The sequence below is a fragment of the Ranitomeya imitator genome, chromosome 9 (genome assembly GCF_032444005.1).
Source record: "Ranitomeya imitator isolate aRanImi1 chromosome 9, aRanImi1.pri, whole genome shotgun sequence".
Classification (NCBI taxonomy): domain Eukaryota; kingdom Metazoa; phylum Chordata; class Amphibia; order Anura; family Dendrobatidae; genus Ranitomeya; species Ranitomeya imitator.
In genome coordinates this window covers 6,105,696-6,124,707 of record NC_091290.1, presented here as the reverse complement: position 1 = coordinate 6,124,707, position 19,012 = coordinate 6,105,696, and the positions used below count along the sequence as shown (strand labels likewise).

The window sequence follows — 19,012 nt, the reverse complement described above, 5'->3', positions numbered from 1 at the left end:
GGGACCTGCATCCACCACGTAAGGGGGTCCAGCATCCACCACGTAAGGGGGACCTGCATCCACCACGTAAGGGGGTCCTGCATCCACCATGTAAGAGAGTCCAGCATTCACCATGTAAGGGGGACCTGCATCCACCACATGAGCGGGTCCAGCATCCACCACGTCAGGGGGACCTGCATCCACCACGTAAGGGGGACCTGCATCTACCACATGAGCGGGTCCAGCATCCACCACGTCAGGGGGACCTGCATCCACCACGTAAGGGGGACCTGCATCTACCACATGAGCGGGTCCAGCATCCACCACGTAAGGGGGACCTGCATCTACCACATGAGCGGGTCCAGCATTCACCATGTAAGGGGGACCTGCATCTACCACATGAGCGGGTCCAGCATTCACCACGTCAGGGGGACCTGCATCTACCACATGAGCGGGTCCAGCATTCACCATGTAAGGGGGACCTGCATCCACCACATGAGCGGGTCCAGCATCCACCACGTCAGGGGGACCTGCATCCACCACGTAAGGGGGACCTGCATCTACCACATGAGCGGGTCCAGCATTCACCATGTAAGGGGGACCTGCATCCACCACGTAAGGGGGTCCAGCATCCACCACGTAAGGGGGACCTGCATCCACCACGTAAGGGGGTCCTGCATCCACCATGTAAGAGAGTCCAGCATTCACCATGTAAGGGGGACCTGCATCCACCACATGAGCGGGTCCAGCATTCACCATGTAAGGGGGACCTGCATCCACCACATGAGCGGGTCCAGCATCCACCACGTCAGGGGGACCTGCATCCACCACGTAAGGGGGACCTGCATCTACCACATGAGCGGGTCCAGCATCCACCACGTAAGGGGGACCTGCATCTACCACATGAGCGGGTCCAGCATTCACCATGTAAGGGGGACCTGCATCTACCACATGAGCGGGTCCAGCATTCACCACGTCAGGGGGACCTGCATCTACCACATGAGCGGGTCCAGCATTCACCATGTAAGGGGGACCTGCATCCACCACATGAGCGGGTCCAGCATCCACCACGTCAGGGGGACCTGCATCCACCACGTAAGGGGGACCTGCATCTACCACATGAGCGGGTCCAGCATTCACCATGTAAGGGGGACCTGCATCCACCACGTAAGGGGGTCCAGCATCCACCACGTAAGGGGGACCTGCATCCACCACGTAAGGGGGTCCTGCATCCACCATGTAAGAGAGTCCAGCATTCACCATGTAAGGGGGACCTGCATCCGCCACGTAAGGGGGACCTGCATCTACCACATGAGAGTCCTGCATCTACCACATGAGAGTCCTGCATCCACCATGTAAGGGGGACCTGCATCCACCACGTAAGGGGGACCTGCATCTACCACATGAGCGGGTCCAGCATCCACCACGTCAGGGGGACCTGCATCTACCACATGAGCGGGTCCAGCATTCACCACGTAAGGGGGTCCAGCATTCACCATGTAAGGGGGACCTGCATCCACCACGTAAGGGGGACCTGCATCTACCACATGAGCGGGTCCAGCATTCACCATGTAAGGGGGACCTGCATCCACCACGTAAGGGGGTCCAGCATCCACCACGTAAGGGGGACCTGCATCCACCACATGAGCGGGTCCTGCATCCACCATGTAAGAGAGTCCAGCATTCACCATGTAAGGGGGACCTGCATCCACCACGTAAGGGGTCCAGCATCCACCACGTAAGGGGGTCCTGCATTCACCACGTCAAGGGGACCTGCATCCACCACATGAGAGTCCTGCATCCACCATGTAAGGGGGACCTGCATCCACCACATGAGCGGGTCCAGCATTCACCATGTAAGGGGGACCTGCATCCACCACGTAAGGGGGACCTGCATCTACCACATGAGAGTCCTGCATCCACCATGTAAGGGGGACCTGCATCCACCACGTAAGGGGGACCTGCATCTACCACATGAGCGGGTCCAGCATTCACCACGTCAGGGGGACCTGCATCTACCACATGAGCGGGTCCAGCATTCACCATGTAAGGGGGACCTGCATCCACCACGTAAGGGGGTCCAGCATCCACCAGGTAAGGGGGACCTGCATCCACCACGTAAGGGGGTCCAGCATCCACCAGGTAAGGGGGACCTGCATCCACCACGTAAGGGGGTCCAGCATTCACCATGTAAGGGGGACCTGCATCCACCACGTAAGGGGGTCCAGCATCCACCAGGTAAGGGGGACCTGCATCCACCACATGAGCGGGTCCTGCATCCACCATGTAAGAGAGTCCAGCATCCACCATGTAAGGGGTCCAGCATCCACCACGTAAGGGGTCCAGCATCCACCATGTAAGGGGGACCTGCATCCACCACGTAAGGGGTCCAGCATCCACCATGTAAGGGGGACCTGCATCCACCACGTAAGGGGTCCAGCATCCACCATGTAAGGGGGACCTGCATCCACCATGTAAGGGGGACCTGCATCCGCCACGTAAGGGGGTCCTGCATTCACCATGTAAGGGGGTCCTGCATCCGCCACGTAAGGGGGACCTGCATCCACCACGTAAGGGGGTCCTGCATTCACCATGTAAGGGGGACCTGCATCCACCACATGAGCGGGTCCAGCATTCACCACGTCAGGGGGACCTGCATCTACCACATGAGCGGGTCCAGCATTCACCATGTAAGGGGGACCTGCATCCACCACGTAAGGGGGTCCAGCATCCACCAGGTAAGGGGGACCTGCATCCACCACATGAGCGGGTCCTGCATCCACCATGTAAGAGAGTCCAGTATTCACCATGTAAGGGGGACCTGCATCCACCACGTAAGGGGGTCCAGCATCCACCAGGTAAGGGGGACCTGCATCCACCACGTAAGGGGGTCCAGCATTCACCATGTAAGGGGGACCTGCATCCACCACGTAAGGGGGTCCAGCATCCACCACGTAAGGGGGACCTGCATCCACCACATGAGCGGGTCCTGCATCCACCATGTAAGAGAGTCCAGCATTCACCATGTAAGGGGGACCTGCATCCACCACGTAAGGGGTCCAGCATCCACCACGTAAGGGGGTCCTGCATTCACCACGTCAAGGGGACCTGCATCCACCACATGAGAGTCCTGCATCCACCATGTAAGGGGGACCTGCATCCACCACATGAGCGGGTCCAGCATTCACCATGTAAGGGGGACCTGCATCCACCACGTAAGGGGGACCTGCATCTACCACATGAGAGTCCTGCATCCACCATGTAAGGGGGACCTGCATCCACCACGTAAGGGGGACCTGCATCTACCACATGAGCGGGTCCAGCATTCACCACGTCAGGGGGACCTGCATCTACCACATGAGCGGGTCCAGCATTCACCATGTAAGGGGGACCTGCATCCACCACGTAAGGGGGTCCAGCATCCACCAGGTAAGGGGGACCTGCATCCACCACGTAAGGGGGTCCAGCATCCACCAGGTAAGGGGGACCTGCATCCACCACGTAAGGGGGTCCAGCATTCACCATGTAAGGGGGACCTGCATCCACCACGTAAGGGGGTCCAGCATCCACCAGGTAAGGGGGACCTGCATCCACCACATGAGCGGGTCCTGCATCCACCATGTAAGAGAGTCCAGCATCCACCATGTAAGGGGTCCAGCATCCACCACGTAAGGGGTCCAGCATCCACCATGTAAGGGGGACCTGCATCCACCACGTAAGGGGTCCAGCATCCACCATGTAAGGGGGACCTGCATCCACCACGTAAGGGGTCCAGCATCCACCATGTAAGGGGGACCTGCATCCACCATGTAAGGGGGACCTGCATCCGCCACGTAAGGGGGTCCTGCATTCACCATGTAAGGGGGTCCTGCATCCGCCACGTAAGGGGGACCTGCATCCACCACGTAAGGGGGTCCTGCATTCACCATGTAAGGGGGACCTGCATCCACCACATGAGCGGGTCCAGCATTCACCACGTCAGGGGGACCTGCATCTACCACATGAGCGGGTCCAGCATTCACCATGTAAGGGGGACCTGCATCCACCACGTAAGGGGGTCCAGCATCCACCAGGTAAGGGGGACCTGCATCCACCACATGAGCGGGTCCTGCATCCACCATGTAAGAGAGTCCAGTATTCACCATGTAAGGGGGACCTGCATCCACCACGTAAGGGGGTCCAGCATCCACCAGGTAAGGGGGACCTGCATCCACCACGTAAGGGGGTCCAGCATTCACCATGTAAGGGGGACCTGCATCCACCACGTAAGGGGGTCCAGCATCCACCAGGTAAGGGGGACCTGCATCCACCACATGAGCGGGTCCTGCATCCACCATGTAAGAGAGTCCAGCATCCACCATGTAAGGGGGACCTGCATCCACCACGTAAGGGGTCCAGCATCCACCATGTAAGGGGGACCTGCATCCACCACGTAAGGGGTCCAGCATCCACCATGTAAGGGGGACCTGCATCCACCATGTAAGGGGGACCTGCATCCGCCACGTAAGGGGGTCCTGCATTCACCATGTAAGGGGGTCCTGCATCCGCCACGTAAGGGGGACCTGCATCCACCACGTAAGGGGGTCCTGCATTCACCATGTAAGGGGGACCTGCATCCACATGAGCGGGTCCAGCATCCACCACGTCAGGGGGACCTGCATCCACCACGTAAGGGGGACCTGCATCTACCACATGAGCGGGTCCAGCATCCACCACGTCAGGGGGACCTGCATCCACCACGTAAGGGGGTCCAGCATCCACATGAGCGGGTCCAGCATTCACCAGGTCAGGGGGACCTGCATCTACCACATGAGCGGGTCCAGCATTCACCATGTAAGGGGGACCTGCATCCACCACGTAAGGGGGTCCAGCATCCACCAGGTAAGGGGGACCTGCATCCACCACGTAAGGGGGTCCAGCATTCACCATGTAAGGGGGACCTGCATCCACCACGTAAGGGGGTCCAGCATCCACCAGGTAAGGGGGACCTGCATCCACCACATGAGCGGGTCCTGCATCCACCATGTAAGAGAGTCCAGCATCCACCATGTAAGGGGTCCAGCATCCACCACGTAAGGGGTCCAGCATCCACCATGTAAGGGGGACCTGCATCCACCACGTAAGGGGTCCAGCATCCACCATGTAAGGGGGACCTGCATCCACCACGTAAGGGGTCCAGCATCCACCATGTAAGGGGGACCTGCATCCGCCACGTAAGGGGGTCCTGCATTCACCATGTAAGGGGGTCCTGCATCCGCCACGTAAGGGGGACCTGCATCCACCACGTAAGGGGGTCCTGCATTCACCATGTAAGGGGGACCTGCATCCACCACATGAGCGGGTCCAGCATTCACCACGTCAGGGGGACCTGCATCTACCACATGAGCGGGTCCAGCATTCACCATGTAAGGGGGTCCAGCATCCACCAGGTAAGGGGGACCTGCATCCACCACATGAGCGGGTCCTGCATCCACCATGTAAGAGAGTCCAGTATTCACCATGTAAGGGGGACCTGCATCCACCACGTAAGGGGGTCCAGCATCCACCAGGTAAGGGGGACCTGCATCCACCACGTAAGGGGGTCCAGCATTCACCATGTAAGGGGGACCTGCATCCACCACGTAAGGGGGTCCAGCATCCACCAGGTAAGGGGGACCTGCATCCACCACATGAGCGGGTCCTGCATCCACCATGTAAGAGAGTCCAGCATCCACCATGTAAGGGGGACCTGCATCCACCACGTAAGGGGTCCAGCATCCACCATGTAAGGGGGACCTGCATCCACCATGTAAGGGGGACCTGCATCCGCCACGTAAGGGGGTCCTGCATTCACCATGTAAGGGGGTCCTGCATCCGCCACGTAAGGGGGACCTGCATCCACCACGTAAGGGGGTCCTGCATTCACCATGTAAGGGGGACCTGCATCCACCACATGAGCGGGTCCAGCATCCACCACGTCAGGGGGACCTGCATCCACCACGTAAGGGGGACCTGCATCTACCACATGAGCGGGTCCAGCATTCACCATGTAAGGGGGACCTGCATCCACCACGTAAGGGGGTCCAGCATCCACCACGTAAGGGGGACCTGCATCCACCACATGAGCGGGTCCTGCATCCACCATGTAAGAGAGTCCAGCATTCACCATGTAAGGGGTCCAGCATCCACCATGTAAGGGGGTCCTGCATTCACCACGTAAGGGGGACCTGCATCCACCACATGAGCGGGTCCTGCATCCACCACGTAAGGGGTCCAGCATCCACCATGTAAGGGGGACCTGCATCCACCATGTAAGGGGGACCTGCATCCACCACGTAAGGGGGTCCTGCATTCACCATGTAAGGGGGTCCTGCATTCACCATGTAAGGGGGACCTGCATCCACCACGTAAGGGGGTCCTGCATTCACCACGTAAGGGGGTCCTGCATCCACCAGTGCACGAATCACCAAACATCTGAAGGTTTTTTTTTTAATAAAAAAAAAAAAGCAAAATATTTATTGCTTCGTTGTACAAATAAAATCAGTGCTTATAAATAAACTGAAGCGCGATAAGTGTCCCCTCCCCGACGGCCAACGCGACTGAGGACGTGGAGGGGAGAAAAATTCAGAAATGTACATAAATAAAGAATCCAGCAACAGCCGAGGGCAGTGCTTTATTAATGAATGTGAGAGATCCTCGGCGGAGCGCCCCCCGGGGGCACACGGAAACGTCACAACGACCGCCCCTCTGATATTTCATGTCAGAGTCTCAGTCCGATTTATAAAGTGTCATAAACGCACACGGCGGACGTGAGATGTCTATCCGCAGATCTGACGCAGGAGGTGGCAGCTTTGTCCAGTGTGTTCGGGTGCGTGCTGCGCCTGATGATTGACAGCAGCATGGCCCGACCTGTGCCATCTATGCTGCCGCAACATCGGAGGAGCACAGACCCAATTCACCAGCTTCAGAGCAGCGCTCACCGGCTAAAAAGTAAAGGAATTGTGACGCTGCGTTCCTTGCCTAAGAAAACAGCCACGGCTACAGAGTGCAGCGGTGGCCGGGAACCTAGACAGCACGTTGTACAATTATACACCCCCCGTCCGTGAGAACAGAGTAATGAGAGGCACATTGCAAACTTGCTCTATGTAACCAGCATTTGGCAATTTTACCCATTAAAGATAAAGGGGTTGAATTAATTATAAGAAAATAACTTAAGAAAAAGGTAGAAAAAAACCCGATCCATTAATCGCCGTTAAGTTGCGGAATCCTATAGTAACGATGTCGCTTGCATCATCACTGCTGATGTCAGGGATTGGCTGCAGCGGTCAGGTGATAGATGACTGCAGGACCACCCGAGTGCTGGCGGATAAACATCTCACGTCTGCGGATGAACTGATTCAGGTGAAGCTTCCCGGATCTTCTCCATCTATGCCCAGAATGGCGGCATCGTGCAGGCTCTGTGCGGCCCCTGTATGTCGGGGGCAGGGGAGGGCTTTGTGCATGATGTGCAGCAAAGATAAAATAGTATCAACAATCTCGGCATTAACAATCTCTATTTACAAAAAGTACAAAGCGTCCGGAGCGCGAGCGCAGACGTGAGCCCTGACGGCGAGACCACGCCGGGGACACGCAACTGAAATGTAACCGGAATTTCATCTCGGCCCCGGAAAGCGATCAATGTCCTACAAGTCCCGGAATAAGATGGCCGCTGCGATGGGCTACTCGTCCAGCCCCGGAGACTCCCCCTGCTGTATCCGCGAGGCTATCCTGATGGCTTCTTCCAAGGATTGCTGCTCGCCGAGCTGATGGGAGAAAACAAGCTATGTATGATCCGTCCATGGGAGGTAAGGGGACCACCGCCCACCCGTGACCCCCAGCAGTCCCATAGACAATGAGGGGAGAGGTGGTCCGCATACGCCACATAGAAAGGGTCCGCCAAGATAATTAGCCCAGCAATAACACATGAATCCGCCTCATACCGTCACGGCAATCTGCGTCCCATTAGATGTGGCCAGTAATGTGACCGGCCGGCTCTCGGTGGTGACCAGATGGTGACCGTGCTGCTGCTGCACCATTTCCGCCGAGGCCGCATGGAAAGCGGACAGGTCCTGCGCCACTATAGCCACCTGCGAGAGGAGAAAGGAGACGATGGAGAAATGCACCAGAGGGGCTGCGGCACCACCGGGGAGGCGGAGGGCAGCCGAGAACGGGCTGAAAATAGAGTCTGCAGCATTGCGCATGTTTATATCATTGGCATCATGATTACGTTGTGGGACTTCATGTGCCGATTATTGCTCATCACTTACGTGTTGTGTGCCGTCCTGCGCGATAAGAGCCAACTGCTGCCCTGACTGCGCCACGGCTGTCGGTATACCGTCCTCTCCTCCCACCCCAGTGACGTATGTGATCTGCGAGCTCTTCAGGAGGTCTTCAGCTATAAGAGGGAAGGACAGAGAGGGGTCAACATCCGAGGAAACGGTCAGAGAAGTAAGCGAAATATAAAGATTAATCAGTGACTCCATCACATTACTGATCCTGAGTTACCTCCTGTATTATACTCCAGAGCTGCACTCACTATTCTGCTGGTGCAGTCACTGTGTACATACATTACTGATCCTGAGTTACATCCTGTATTATACTCCAGAGCTGCTCTCACTATTCTGCTGGTGCTGTCACTGTGTACATACATTACATTACTGATCCTGAGTTACCTCCTGTATTATACCCCAGAGCTGCACTCACTATTCTGCTGGTGCAGTCACTGTGTACATACATTACATTACTGATCCTGAGTTACCTCCTGTATTATACTCCAGAGCTGCACTCACTATTCTGCTGGTGCAGTCACTGTGTACATACATTACATTACTGATCCTGAGTTACATCCTGTATTATACTCCAGAGCTGCACTCACTATTCTGCTGGTGTAGTCACTGTGTATAAACATTACATTACTGATCCTGAGTTACATCCTCTATTATACTCCAGAGCTGCACTCACTATTCTTCTGGTGCAGTCACTGTGTACATACATTACATTACTGATCCTGAGTTACATCCTGTATTATACCCCAGAGCTGCACTCACTATTCTGCTGGTGCAGTCACTGTGTACATACATTACTGATCCTGAGTTACATCCTGTATTATACCCCAGAGCTGCACTCACTATTCTGCTGGTGCAGTCACTGTGTACATACATTACATTACTGATCCTGAGTTACCTCCTGTATTATACCCCAGAGCTGCACTCACTATTCTGCTGGTGCAGTCACTGTGTACATACATTACATTACTGATCCTGAGTTACCCCTGTATTATACCCCAGAGCTGCACTCAGTGACTACTGTGTACATACATTACATTACTGATCCTGAGTTACATCCTGTATTATACCCCAGAGCTCCACTCACTATTCTGCTGGTGCAGTCACTGTGTACATACATTACATTACTGATCCTGAGTTACATCCTGTATTATACCCCAGAGCTGCACTCACTATTCTGCAGGTGCAGTCACTGTGTACATACATTACATTACTGATCCTGAGTTACCTCCTGTATTATACCCCAGAGCTGCACTCACTATTCTGCTGGTGCAGTCACTGTGTACATACATTACATTACTGATCCTGAGTTACATCCTGTATTATACTCCAGAGCTGCACTCACTATTCTGCTGGTGCAGTCACTGTGTACATACATTACATTACTGATCCTGAGTTACCTCCTGTATTATACCCCAGAGCTGCACTCACTATTCTGCTGGTGCAGTCACTGTGTACATACATTACATTACTGATCCTGAGTTACATCCTGTATTATACCCCAGAGCTGCACTCACTATTCTGCTGGTGCAGTCACTGTGTACATACATTACATTACTGATCCTGAGTTACATCCTGTATTATACCCCAGAGCTGCACTCACTATTCTGCTGGTGCAGTCACTGTGTACATACATTACATTACTGATCCTGAGTTACATCCTGTATTATACCCCAGAGCTGCACTCACTATTCTGCTGGTGCAGTCACTGTGTACATACATTACATTACTGATCCTGAGTTACATCCTGTATTATACCCCAGAGCTGCACTCACTATTCTGCTGGTGCAGTCACTGTGTACATACATTACATTACTGATCCTGAGTTACATCCTGTATTATACCCCAGAGCTGCACTCACTATTCTGCTGGTGCAGTCACTGTGTACATACATTACATTACTGATCCTGAGTTACCTCCTGTATTATACTCCAGAGCTGCACTCACTATTCTGCTGATGCAGTCACTGTGTACATACATTACATTACTGATCCTGAGTTACATCCTGTATTATACTCCAGAGCTGCACTCACTATTCTGCTGGTGCAGTCACTGTGTACATACATTACTGATCCTGAGTTACCTCCTGTATTATACCCCAGAGCTGCACTCACTATTCTGCTGGTGCAGTCACTGTGTACATACATTACATTACTGATCCTGAGTTACCTCCTGTATTATACCCCAGAGCTGCACTCACTATTCTGCTGGTGCAGTCACTGTGTACATACATTACATTACTGATCCTGAGTTACATCCTGTATTATACCCCAGAGCTGCACTCACTATTCTGCTGGTGCAGTCACTGTGTACATACATTACATTACTGATCCTGAGCTACATCCTGTATTATACCCCAGAGCTGCACTCACTATTCTGCTGGTGCAGTCACTGTGTACATACATTACATTACTGATCCTGAGTTACATCCTGTATTATACCCCAGAGCTGCACTCACTATTCTGCTGGTGCAGTCACTGTGTACATACATTACTGATCCTGAGTTACATCCTGTATTATACCCCAGAGCTGCACTCACTATTCTGCTGGTGCAGTCACTGTGTACATACATTACATTACTGATCCTGAGTTACCTCCTGTATTATACCCCAGAGCTGCACTCACTATTCTGCTGGTGCAGTCACTGTGTACATACATTACATTACTGATCCTGAGTTACCCCTGTATTATACCCCAGAGCTGCACTCAGTGACTACTGTGTACATACATTACATTACTGATCCTGAGTTACATCCTGTATTATACCCCAGAGCTCCACTCACTATTCTGCTGGTGCAGTCACTGTGTACATACATTACATTACTGATCCTGAGTTACATCCTGTATTATACCCCAGAGCTGCACTCACTATTCTGCAGGTGCAGTCACTGTGTACATACATTACATTACTGATCCTGAGTTACCTCCTGTATTATACCCCAGAGCTGCACTCACTATTCTGCTGGTGCAGTCACTGTGTACATACATTACATTACTGATCCTGAGTTACATCCTGTATTATACCCCAGAGCTGCACTCACTATTCTGCTGGTGCAGTCACTGTGTACATACATTACATTACTGATCCTGAGTTACATCCTGTATTATACCCCAGAGCTGCACTCACTATTCTGCTGGTGCAGTCACTGTGTACATACATTACATTACTGATCCTGAGTTACCTCCTGTATTATACCCCAGAGCTGCACTCACTATTCTGCTGGTGCAGTCACTGTGTACATATATTACTGATCCTGAGTTACATCCTGTATTATACCCCAGAGCTGCACTCACTATTCTGCTGGTGCAGTCACTATGTACATACATTACACTACTGATCCTGAGTTACCTCCTGTATTATACCCCAGAGCTGCACTCACTATTCTGCTGGTGCAGTCACTGTGTACATACATTACATTACTGATCCTGAGTTACATCCTGTATTATACCCCAGAGCTGCACTCACTATTCTGCTGGTGCAGTCACTGTGTACATACATTACATTACTGATCCTGAGTTACATCCTGTATTATACCCCAGAGCTGCACTCACTATTCTGCTGGTGCAGTCACTGTGTACATACATTACATTACTGATCCTGAGTTACATCCTGTATTATACCCCAGAGCTGCACTCACTATTCTGCTGGTGCAGTCACTGTGTACATACATTACATTACTGATCCTGAGTTACATCCTGTATTATACCCCAGAGCTGCACTCACTATTCTGCTGGTGCAGTCACTGTGTACATACATTACATTACTGATCCTGAGTTACATCCTGTATTATACCCCAGAGCTGCACTCACTATTCTGCTGGTGCAGTCACTGTGTACATACATTACATTACTGATCCTGAGTTACCTCCTGTATTATACTCCAGAGCTGCACTCACTATTCTGCTGATGCAGTCACTGTGTACATACATTACATTACTGATCCTGAGTTACATCCTGTATTATACCCCAGAGCTGCACTCACTATTCTGCTGGTGCAGGTCACAGTTTATTCTATATAAGAATGCGCTCCAAATCACAGACAACAGATCAGCAGCACGTTAAAGATTAACCTGTCGCCTGTAATAAAAGACGAGTTTCCTGCAGCTGGGAAGAAGCCACAGCTCTGGTAGAGACACAGTGGAGGCCGTGTACACAGTGAGGTCACAAGAATCACTCAGTCTGCAAACAGCAAGGAAGTGATAAGGACGAAGGAGGCGGAGGAGAGGTCAGAGGGCGAGGCGTGAACCGGGGGAGGGGGGGTATATACAGTATATACCGGGGCTACTCTATCCCAGGTATACAGTATATACCGGGGGCTGCTCTATCCCGGGTATACAGTATATACCGGGGGCTGCTCTATCCCGGGTATACAGTATATACCGGGGCTACTCTATCCCAGGTATACAGTATATACCGGGAGCTGCTCTATCCCAGGTATACAGTATATACCGGGGGCTGCTCTATCCCGGGTATACAGTATATACCGGGGCTACTCTATCCCAGGTATACAGTATATACCGGGGGCTGCTCTATCCCAGGTATACAGTATATACCGGGGGCTGCTCTATCCCGGGTATACAGTATATACCGGGGCTACTCTATCCCAGGTATACAGTATATACCGGGGGCTGCTCTATCCCGGGTATACAGTATATACCGGGGGCTGCTCTATCCCAGGTATATAGTATATATCGGGGGCTGCTCTATCCCAGGTATATAGTATATACCGGGAGCTGCTCTATCCCAGGTATACAGTATATATCGGGGGCTGCTCTATCCCAGGTATACAGTATATACCGGGGGCTGCTCTATCCCAGGTATACAGTATATACAGGGGGCTGCTCTATCCCAGGTATACGGTATATACCGGGGGCTGCTCTATCCCAGGTATACAGTATATACCGGGGGCTGCTCTATCCCAGGTATACAGTATATACCGGGGGCTGCTCTATCCCGGGTATACAGTATATACCGGGGGCTGCTCTATCCCAGGTATACAGTATATACCGGGGCTGCTCTATCCCAGGTATACAGTATATACCGGGGGCTACTCTATCCCAGGTATACAGTATATACCGGGGGCTGCTCTATCCCAGGTATACAGTATATACCAGGGGCTGCTCTATCCCAGGTATACAGTATATACCGGGGGCTGCTCTATCCCAGGTATACAGTATATACCGGGAGCTGCTCTATCCCAGGTATACAGTATATACCAGGGGCTGCTCTATCCCAGGTATACAGTATATACCGGGGCTGCTCTATCCCAGGTATACAGTATATACCGGGGGCTACTCTATCCCAGGTATACAGTATATACCGGGGGCTGCTCTATCCCAGGTATACAGTATATACCGGGGGCTGCTCTATCCCAGGTATACAGTATATACCGGGAGCTGCTCTATCCCAGGTATACAGTATATACCGGGGGCTGCTCTATCCCAGGTATACGGTATATACAGGGGGCTGCTCTATCCCAGGTATACAGTATATACCGGGGGCTGCTCTATCCCAGGTATACAGTATATACCGGGGGCTGCTCTATCCCAGGTATACAGTATATACCGGGGGCTGCTCTATCCCAGGTATACAGTATATACCAGGAGCTGCTCTATCCCAGGTATATAGTATATACCGGGGGCTGCTCTATCCCAGGTATACAGTATATACCGGGGGGCTGCTCTATCCCAGGTATACAGTATATACCGGGGGCTGCTCTATCCCAGGTATACGGTATATACAGGGGGCTGCTCTATCCCAGGTATATAGTATATACCGGGGGCTGCTCTATCCCAGGTATACAGTATATACCGGGGGGCTGCTCTATCCCAGGTATACAGTATATACCGGGGGCTGCTCTATCCCAGGTATACGGTATATACAGGGGGCTGCTCTATCCCAGGTATATAGTATATATCGGGGGCTGCTCTATCCCAGGTATACAGTATATACCGGGGGCTGCTCTATCCCAGGTATACAGTATATACCGGGGGCTGCTCTATCCCAGGTATACGGTATATACAGGGGGCTGCTCTATCCCAGGTATATAGTATATACCGGGGGCTGCTCTATCCCAGGTATACAGTATATACCGGGGGGCTGCTCTATCCCGGGTATACAGTATATACCGGGGGCTGCTCTATCCCAGGTATATAGTATATACCGGGGGCTGCTCTATCCCAGGTATATAGTATATACCGGGGGGCTGCTCTATCCCAGGTATACAGTATATACCGGGGGCTGCTCTATCCCAGGTATACAGTATATACCGGGGGCTGCTCTATCCCAGGTATACAGTATATACCGGGGGGCTGCTCTATCCCGGGTATATAGTATATACCGGGGGCTGCTCTATCCCAGGTATACAGTATATACCGGGGGCTGCTCTATCCCGGATATACAGTATATACCGGGGGCTGCTCTATCCCAGGTATATAGTATATACCGGGGGCTGCTCTATCCCAGGTATACAGTATATACCGGGGGCTGCTCTATCCCAGGTATATAGTATATACCGGGGGCTGCTCTATCCCAGGTATATAGTATATACCGGGGGCTGCTCTATCCCAGGTATACAGTATATACCGGGGGGCTGCTCTATCCCAGGTATATAGTATATACCGGGGGCTGCTCTATCCCAGGTATACAGTATATACCGGGGGCTGCTCTATCCCAGGTATATAGTATATACCGGGGGCTGCTCTATCCCAGGTATATAGTATATACCGGGGGCTGCTCTATCCCAGGTATATAGTATATACCGGGGGCTGCTCTATCCCAGGTATACAGTATATACCGGGGGCTGCTCTATCCCAGGTATACAGTATATACCGGGGGCTGCTCTATCCCAGGTATACAGTATATACCGGGGGCTGCTCTATCCCAGGTATACAGTATATACCGGGGGGCTGCTCTATCCCAGGTATACAGTATATACCGGGGGCTGCTCTATCCCAGGTATATAGTATATACCGGGGGCTGCTCTATCCCAGGTATATAGTATATACCGGGGGCTGCTCTATCCCAGGTATACAGTATATACCGGGGGGCTGCTCTATCCCGGGTATATAGTATATACCGGGGGCTGCTCTATCCCAGGTATACAGTATATACCGGGGGCTGCTCTATCCCAGGTATATAGTATATACCGGGGCTGCTCTATCCCAGGTATACAGTATATACCGGGGGCTGCTCTATCCCGGGTATATAGTATATACCGGGGGCTGCTCTATCCCAGGTATACAGTATATACCGGGGGGCTGCTCTATCCCAGGTATACAGTATATATCGGGGGCTGCTCTATCCCGGGTATATAGTATATACCGGGGGCTGCTCTATCCCAGGTATACAGTATATACCGGGGGCTGCTCTATCCCAGGTATACAGTATATACCGGGGGGCTGCTCTATCCCAGGTATATAGTATATACCGGGGGCTGCTCTATCCCGGGTATACAGTATATACGGGGGGCTGCTCTATCCCAGGTATACAGTATATACCGGGGGCTGCTCTATCCCGGTATATAGTATACAGCAGCAGTTTCAGGATGGGAACACGCGCTCCCTCTGCTGTTCATCAGATGAACTGCATGTATGCGATCCCTGGTGCTTCCGTCAGTAGAGATTAATGGTGGTGACACACAATCGTGTTTGTCATCATGGTCGGCGGCGTTTCGTTGTCACCATCTGACCCTACCGGAGCGGTTTTCCCAATTTAATGCCGCTCTTGTAGAAGTGAAGAGAAACATTCCTGCTTTAAATTGGAAGAACAGAACTCATTCAGACCTGATTCATTTAACAGCTGAGGATTTGTTGCAATGTATCTAATGTACAGTAGGTAATCAGGAATGCTTGCTACAGTGTAGAAGCGCAGGTAAAATGTGTCTGACTGGAGTTCTCCTGACAGTAAGCAGAGATACTGAACTGTAGCGCAGAGCGGAGTCAGGAGAGTGCGGAGGATCAGCGATGCAGAGCGCGGAGGATCAGCGATGCAGAGCGCGGGGGATCAGCGATGCAGAGCGCGGGGGATCAGCGATGCAGAGCGCGGGGGATCAGCGATGCAGAGCGCGGAGGATCAGCGATGCAGAGCGCGGGGGATCAGCGATGCAGAGCGCGGAGGATCAGCGATGCAGAGCGCGGGGGATCAGTGATGCAGAGTGCGGCCGATCAGTGATGCAGAGCGCGGGGGATCAGCGATGCAGAGCGCGGGGGATCAGCGATGCAGAGCGCGGGGGATCAGCTATGCAGAGCGAGGGGGATCAGCGATACAGAGCGTGTCGGATCAGCTATGCAGAGCGAGGGGGATCAGCGATGCAGAGCGCGGGGGATCAGCGATGCAGAGCGCGGGGGATCAGCGATGCAGAGCGCGGGGGATCAGCGATGCAGAGCGCGGGGGATCAGCGATGCAGAGCGCGGGGGATCAGCGATGCAGAGCCCGGGGGATCAGCGATGCAGAGCGCGGGGGATCAGCGATGCAGAGCGCGGCGGATCAGTGATGCAGAGCACGGCGGATCAGCTATGCAGAGCGAGGGGGATCAGCGATACAGAGCTCGGCGGATCAGCTATGCAGAGCGAGGGGGATCAGATACAGAGCGCAGCGGATCAGCTATGCAGAGCGCGGCGGATCAGCGATGCAGAGCGCGGCGGATCAGCGATGCAGAGCGTCGGGGATCAGCGATGCAGAGCGCGGGGGATCAGCTATGCAGAGCGAGGGGGATCAGCGATACAGAGCGTGTCGGATCAGCTATGCAGAGCGAGGGGGATCAGCGATGCAGAGCGCGGGGGATCAGCGATACAGAGCGTGTCGGATCAGCTATGCAGAGCACGGCGGATCAGCGATGCAGAGCGAGGGGGGATCAGCGATACAGAGCGTGGCAGATCAGGGATGCAGAGCGTAGTGGATCAGCGATGCAGAGCGCGGAGGATCAGCGATGCAGAGCGCGGAGGATCAGAGATACAGAGCGTCGGGGGATCAGGGATGCAGAGCGTGGCAGATCAGGGATGCAGAGCGTGGCAGATCAGGGATGCAGAGCGCGGAGGATCAGCGATGCAGAGCACGGCGGATCAGCGATGCAGAGCGCGGCGGATCAGCGATGCAGAGCACATCGGATCAGCGATGCAGAGCACGGCGGATCAGCGATGCACAGCGCAGAGGATCAGCGATACAGAGCGTGGCAGATCAGCGATGCAGAGCGCGGGGAATCAGCGAAGCAGAGCACATCGGATCAGCGATGCAGAGCGCGGCGGATCAGCGATGCAGAGCACATCGGATCAGCGATGCAGAGCACGGCGGATCAGCGGTGCACAGCGTGCCGGTTTGCACTGTACTATCAGGACAATATTCCGGGGCAGTCTCGGGTCTCTGCCGCGGTCACATCCATCTATTACAGCCGGTACAAGTTCTGGCTGTCAGCGCACAAACAATGGAAGCAGCGGAGCCGCAGATGGTGCAGCCGGCAGCTGTTCCAGATCAGCGGTTCTGACAGAGAGGAATGTACGGCCCCTCCCCATGTCAGGGCTGCTGCTCTGCCAGGTGGGCCGTTGACCCAACGGATGCTGCCTGGGCCCCTCCACGCTCGTTAGCAGCTTCTTTGTGAAGGTGCAGCGTTGTGGCCTGGCACCTGCCCAAACCAGCGATCTCGCCAGGTGTCCTGGGCAAACAGATCGGCTGGTTGCGCGCGAGAGCATTGTGCTCCAGAAACGGACGCTCCGCGGTGACCCAGGTATCAATGACACAGCAACTGCCAGCTGTGCGAGCGACAGGCACCCGAGGGGCAGCGCTGCAGACATGGCAGCTCCAACACCGGGAGCACGGAAAACATCAGAGAATATGGAGTGCGAGCAGTCTAACCCTCTGTGAGAGGCAGTCTAGGCCTCTGTGAGAAGCAGTCTAGGCCTCTGTGAGAAGCAGTCTAGGCCTCTGTGAGAAGCAGTCTAGCCCTCTGTGAGAAGCAGTCTAGGCCTCTGTGAGAAGCAGTCTAGGCCTCTGTGAGAGGCAGTCTAGGCCTCTGTGAGAAGCAGTCTAGGCCTCTGTGAGAAGCAGTCTAGGCCTCTGTGAGAAGCAGTCTAGGCTTCTGTGAGAAGCAGTCTAGCCCTCTGTGAGAAGAGGTCTAGGCCTCTGTGAGAAGCAGTCTAGGCCTCTGTGAGAAGCAGTCTAGCCCTCTGTGAGAAGCAGTCTAGGCCTCTGTGAGAAGCAGTCTAGGCCTCTGTGAGAAGCAGTCTAGGCTTCTGTGAGAAGCAGTCTAGCCCTCTGTGAGAAGAGGTCTAGGCCTCTGTGAGAAGCAGTCTAGGCCTCTGTGAGAAGCAGTCTAGGCCTCTGTGAGAAGCAGTCTAGGCCTCTGTGAGAAGCAGTCTAGGCCTCTGTGAGAAGCAGTCTAGCCCTCTGTGAGAAGCAGTCTATCCCTCTGTGAGAAGCAGTCTAGGCCTCTGTGAGAAGCAGTCTAGGCCTCTGTGAGAAGCAGTCTAGCCCTCTGTGAGAAGCAGTCTAGGCCTCTGTGAGAAGCAGTCTAGGCCTCTGTGAGAAGCAGTCTAGCCCTCTGTGAGAAGCAGTCTAGGCCTCTGTGAGAAGCAGTCTAGGCCTCTGTGAGAAGCAGTCTAGGCCTCTGTGAGAAGCAGTCCAGGCCTCTGTGAGAAGCAGTCTAGGCCTCTGTGAGAAGCAGTCTAGGATTCTGTGAGAAGCAGTCTAGGCCTCTGTGAGAAGCAGTCTAGGCCTCTGTGAGAAGCAGTCTAGGC

General features: G+C 53.6%; 1 protein-coding gene across 2 annotated transcripts in view; it reads right to left on the bottom strand.

Moving 5' to 3' along the window:
• Nucleotides 1–6,599: 6,599 nt before the first annotated feature.
• ZNF143 (zinc finger protein 143) overlaps nt 6,600–19,012 on the bottom strand; it is a 33,188-nt gene continuing 20,775 nt past the window's right edge. For both annotated transcript variants that reach the window (XM_069740435.1, XM_069740436.1), the window contains exons 13-15: nt 8,265–8,392; nt 7,938–8,084; nt 6,600–7,760 (exon numbers count right to left, since the gene is read on the bottom strand). In XM_069740435.1, the coding sequence (XP_069596536.1) occupies nt 7,677–7,760; nt 7,938–8,084; nt 8,265–8,392 (359 nt within the window). In that variant the 3' untranslated portion in view covers nt 6,600–7,676. The remainder of the gene's footprint in view (nt 7,761–7,937; nt 8,085–8,264; nt 8,393–19,012) is intronic.